Here is a 6,000-nt window from a genome sequence, read left to right as displayed (position 1 = left end):
TGATCACATTGTTGAATTTGGTCTTTTCATGGGATTTGTCGACAATATAAAAAAACACAGAATAATACCAGCCTTATTCTTTAGAGTAATATACCTAGAAACCTACAAACAGTATAAACTTCTCCCATTCAGAACCATCAAGTTAGGTGATAACGTGTCCACAGCACCAAACTCACACTCCAGATCAGTGTGGATCAGTCTACTTCCTGGCCTGCCAAAGACAACAGCAACAACAACAACAACAACAACACACTGCTGTTTTGTTTTCTGACAGCTCGTCTGACGTGACTTTTGTAAGTGAACGTGAATGGATGTGTCTGTGATGGACCGGCTCCGGCTCTCAGCGAAGCTTCACATGAAAAAAAACTCAACATGACAGAGATAGATACAACAGAGGTTATAGTTCAACAACAGCAACAAAAAAGAAAGAAAAAAACAAAACAAAAAAACAGTCAACGTCAACAATAACTATGTTAATATTTGAGATGTACGTATGGTCACCAGCCATAACATGTTAATACATATGGTACTTTAAATAATAATACACCTAAATGAGTAAAAGTATCACCTCTGCAAAAATTATGAAAAAAAAAGAATAAATAATTGTATCTATTTTAAGTACTGATTCATATGGCAGTGACACTGAAACAGTCTGACTCTCAGCGAGGAGCATCAGAACAAAACATGTCAAAGGTGTAACATCAGTTCGGGTTCATGTCACATTCATGCTTTGGTGGAGTCTTCATTTTTCATTCACAGACGCACTGATGGCGTCTGAGTGGCTCTTATAGACTCAAAGTATAAGAGCAGAAAACACACACACACACACACACACTTGAAACACTGAGACAAAAACGTGAAGAGTGTGTAGTGATGTTACAGCTGTAAAACTAACAACACACACACACTTTAACTGTGGTGTGTATGTATGTGTGGACTGGTTGTCTGAGCATGTGTACAGATCCAGACTGACATCATCACTGGATCTGAGGCCACATTCGACTGATAAAGACGGACCTGTCAGAGGCAGAACGAGGCACCATAACAGAGTTTCTGCATGTTTTAGTCAACTTCACTTCAATTCAGGTCACACACTAAATGCATCACTGCTGGCTAATACTGAAAGTGTAATGTAGTGTTTCAGATTTCTACTTTTTGTTTATGTTGTAGGCAGCCAGTGGTTCATTTTATGGTACAAAACTGAGGCTGCACAGACCTGAAGCTTGCTTGAGAAGGTAGTTTATCACAACAAACATTATGATGGTGTTTATTTTTGTCCATATTATAGTTGTATGGTTCATTTGTAGCTGCAAATCCTTTATAAAGCATGCACTACACTATCAGACAAGAACCTAATTGTTTACTGTGATGGATTAACTTTCTCAGGGAAGTGTCAGGACTAATTTTAATAACATAATAAAATTAGTAGAAACTTTGCTTTCCTTAGGGATGCCCAAATCAAATTTTTTGCCACCAATACTGATTGGCAGTCATCTATGAACCCCATCGATCAATGAACGTCTCACATCAATCACGATTTTGCTTCATTATAGCAGCTAGTATAGCAGTTTTATAGCTGTTTGACTGCATTGTAGTGTATTAGGTTCTTCACCAGGTGGCGCTGTAGCTTTGGCTACAAACGTTGAGTGACTGTACAACATGAAGTTAATAAAATACCACAAAAAGTTATGGTTTCTGAGTCTGGCAATAACATGTTCTTGTTTAGTTTGCTAAATCATCCGAGTAGTGCAAAGAACTCCCAAAGAGCAACGCAAAAATAGTCCAGAGTAAGTGGAGCCTGAGGATCCACATGTGCAGCTCCAGGCTACTAAACGAGGTGGGAGGAGGGACCACTACAAACACACATGCTGCTGCTGCTCTTAGCCTCATGCATGGTGTTTAATCATGGGTGTGTAGTCTAGTTTCAGGGCTTTCCACTAGAAACGATTTCATTAGCAAAGGTTTTCTGGAAGTACTGAGCATATAACTAGATATTTGACACTTGGATTACACTGTGAAAGTTAGTGTGAGTTTTCAGAGGACGTTTTGATAGTTTGATAACACAAATGCCACCAAAAATTTTCAGAGATTCAAGGCAACACAGAGTGAATAACTGACATGCAAATCAATTTGAGGGTGAAATGCTCCTTTAGGTTAGTTAGCATGCATCAATGACACCAACTCAGCTAGAAATTAGTTGTTGTTTTTTAATTGGTTTTCTTGATTGGTGTCGAGTAAACATTACTCCCGGTTTCCCAGTTGCATATTTTACTGAATACAGGCCAATAATGATCAACAGTGGACTGACCTGGGCATCCCTAGTTTTCCTTTAAGGAAAAATATAAAAAGACATATCAATAGATGGTATTGTATGTGTATTCAAATGGCATTAAATGGGCTAAAACATGCACAAACACTGGTACAGTCCTTTAACTGTGTGGGATGATTCATCCCAGGCTTACATGTATGAATGAGACGAGAGTATTTTCAACTCCAACATCACCACCACCAGACAAACAGAAATCATTTAAAGTCAGTGAGAGCTTTTCGTCTCAGCGGCGTGATTCAACATCACCACCTGTTGTGGTTTTACCACTCGACTTCTGTCTGTCCGCTGAGACTCTACAGTCGAGAGTAAGTGTTTTCGATTGAGACTGTAGCTCTACAGTTGAGAGCGAGTGTCTTCTATCTGCTCCGTTTGATCCGACTCCAAAGCATCAAACTGTTGCCTGGGCCTTGAACATTTGGATTTTTAGTGTGTATCACATTATTATATCAAGTGCAGGATACAAAGGAAGTACTATAGAATTGCAACAAACTACTGAAGAAACTAAACAACAATAATCAATAACCCTCAATGATGACCGGTCAGGTCAGGACTCGCAGCACACGTGCTCAGGTGAAAGTGGCACTGAGAGAGAGTTTCCTAACCAGTTTATAAACCTACTCTTATAAAGCCTGTATCAGACACAATAAACTGAGGATAAATATTAAGACACAGAATAACCATGAGAATAAAAAAAAAAGAAATAAATTCCAAGTAGGCCTGCACTGACAAGACAGACAGACGACCATGTTACACTGGAACTCCTGCAGAACTGATTTCTCCCCATGAATGATTTCTCAATGACTCTGCAGAATGCCGGAGTGTCCATGGACTGTGCTGTGTCTGTCCTGCCATGGCTGTGTTTGGCCAGCAGGTGGAGGTAAGCACTAATGAGACAATCTCTGGGAAAAACTACCCTTCATGGATTGACAGCGTGTGATTTCTCCAATGTTGCAATCCTCTCTCAGCAACACGGTCTGAGTGGGAAAACAGAATCAACCTCCTGTTTTTTTTTCTCCACATTTCACACATTTCACAATCTTCCTTTCCTCCAAAAGAAAGATATCTAGTTGTAACATGCAGCTTAAGCATATCACCCTGCTTTAGAAAAACAACTAAACCCAGTATCTGAACATGTAGACAGATTCCCATCGACGATAACAGCTGTAATAATCTCCCATTTATAAAAACCTACATTTGTGCCTACAGAGGCTCTGAATTTAAAGAGTTCATACAGTACATGCTGTGGATAAACAATATGCAACTGACCGGTGCCAGATTCACTTCCTCCTACACTCGCTCACAGACTCACAATATGATTAGACATGACATCATCTTCCTTCATCATCAGCCCATCAGAGGTCCTGCCTCTGATGTCTTTCTCCTCTAAACATCCGCTTCCCTCTCCAGCATCACTTCTGCTCCATTCTTTCTTCTTCTACATCCTCTGTCTTTCTCCACATCACCTTCTTCCTCTTATCCCTCCTCACACATCCTCCTCTTCCTCCCTCTCTGTCATTCTCTCAGTAAATTTTTAAGCCAACACATCTTGGTTGTTGGCTGCTAAAATAAAGAATAAGCACGTTGGTTGTAAACTAGCGTGATGGCTACTCATGGGACGTAAAGCTGGTAGACGGCCAAGGCTTTACAGAATATTACACAATTCATACCTGAAATTCATACATGTTTCTGTACCCTTTGAAAGTAGCATCATTATGTAAACAATAAATACATACAATACAAATAAATGATTTTTTTTGCAACCCAATACTGAGCAAGAGGCCTTCCCGAGTTCTACAAACAGTCAAGGAAATCCCAAACTTCCTTTTGCTTCTTTCTCGCTCTACTTGTCTTGTCTTGTTTCGGGGTCTGAGGTACTGTTATGGATTTGAAAGATGCCACGAGCTGTGGTCGATGTGCGGGGACCGGAGGGTGTCGGAGAGGGAAAGGGCCTCAGTCTCACCGGGCCCTGATCCACAGGCCAGCGTCTCCCTTCTGCCGGGGCCGACTGGACTGCAGTACTGCATCTGGCCTCCCCAGTGGCTGGGGGGCGCTGTTCACACACTGTCCAGGCCATGTTCGATGCTTTTCTCTCTCCTCACCCAGACGCAGGTGACTGTGAGCATGCTGGCGGAGCAGGAAGTGTGTTGTTCCGACCCGACGGACGGTGCCAATGTGATCGCTTGTGTTCGCCATGTGATGAGTGGCTCTCTTGTGTTTCTTGGATCCCGTCCGATCCTTTGGTTGAGCTCTACCATTGGCTACAGGGAGAGGGGACAGGAGGGCTGGTGACCTCGAGGTGACTTATCGTGAGAGAGCCTCGTGAACCTGCGCTGTCCTACTGCTCTCACTCAGGTCCTCATTTCATATTGTTGATGTGCGGTCGGCACCGTCTAAAGAGGAAGAGCAGAGAGAAGAAAAGATATTTAGTGTTTAACTCAGTGAAAACTTAGATAATGATAAGAGTCAGAATCAAGGGTCCAAATGAAGATAAAGCTGTAAAAGTGAACTGTGAGAAGGCAGTCATGAGTCCTCAGGAACCTCATTACAGAAATGTCTGATATCTTATCTCATCTTAGTTTGGGTGACATTTTGTTTCTTAACTGCATTTAAGACAAAATTCTATCTTATCTTCAGACAGAAATTTATCACAGAGCTGTCCTGACTGCAAAATTTCTTAAGTTAGTAATCCTAAATTAGGATGGCATAGACCCTCTTCTAAATTCAGAACTGCCAAAAACAGTAGCACCTATTTTTTAAAGTGTTTATGACAACGAGGGGACAAAATGAACACTGAAATATTATGACTGAAAGGCTCCTCAAACTGTATGATGACGCTTTGAATTTCCCGGACCATGTATTAATGGGTATATATTGACTGCCAAGACACTTAATTTTAAATTTAATTGATGTGCTTTGTCGTCAGATTGGTGGGGATTCCTCTCCTCCACTGACATGATTAATCCCTCCTTCTCAGTGAAGCTAAAATTGGACACCTGTCTTTTCTTGTCCATTATAGCAAACTAGCTAGCCAGTGACAAGTGGCGTGAGTCAGCAGTCGTCAAGGATACAGGCTGTCTCGTGTACATCCTAAACACAGATACTGGCATTATAGGATGAGTGCCGACTGAAGAATCAAATTTACAGCTCTGGTTAGGATTTCTTCAGATACAAGGTCTGAGATAAGATGGACACAGCCACAAGTTTAAGAATCATTCCTGTAATAGGAGGAGAGGATTTTTCTTATCGTTAAAATTTAAAATAGCAGTTAGGAAATTTTTCTGTAATGAGACCTCAGGCTCCCAGCACTAACCATCCCTGTCTTACTCCCAGTGCATGCTGGGACAGGATCCAGCCTGCCTTGAACTTAGAGGGATAATTCACCAAAAAATGAAAATTCAGCCATTATCTACCCAACGTCATGCTGACTGAAGGTCAGATTTAGTTTTTTAGTCCACAAAACACTGCTGGACTTTCACAGGAAAATGGCGTTGCAGAATCTGCCAAATAATACAAGTGAATGGTGACCAGTTTTCAAAATAATTGAGAAAATAACGTGCCTCCATACTGCTTGTCTGGTATAATCCAAGTCTTCTAAAGCCTGGACATGCCATTCACACGTGCACACACACCGTCACACCACACGCTGACCTCAGACTGTGTGCAAGGATCTA

The 6,000-nt window shown here is 41.4% G+C and overlaps 1 protein-coding gene across 2 annotated transcripts in view; it reads right to left on the bottom strand.

Moving 5' to 3' along the window:
- Positions 1-3,348: 3,348 nt before the first annotated feature.
- Positions 3,349-6,000, bottom strand: part of samd4a (sterile alpha motif domain containing 4A) — a 69,272-nt gene continuing 66,620 nt past the window's right edge. For both annotated transcript variants that reach the window (XM_084729595.1, XM_084729659.1), the window contains one exon: positions 3,349-4,719. In XM_084729595.1, the coding sequence (XP_084585721.1) occupies positions 4,691-4,719 (29 nt within the window). In that variant the 3' untranslated portion in view covers positions 3,349-4,690. The remainder of the gene's footprint in view (positions 4,720-6,000) is intronic.

Source organism: Lutjanus erythropterus, chromosome 1 (genome assembly GCF_056507025.1).
Source record: "Lutjanus erythropterus isolate fLutEry1 chromosome 1, fLutEry1.hap2, whole genome shotgun sequence".
Classification (NCBI taxonomy): Eukaryota; Metazoa; Chordata; class Actinopteri; order Lutjaniformes; family Lutjanidae; genus Lutjanus; species Lutjanus erythropterus.
The sequence above is the reverse complement of the archived record's forward strand: the minus strand, read 5'-3'. Positions and strand labels throughout refer to the sequence as shown.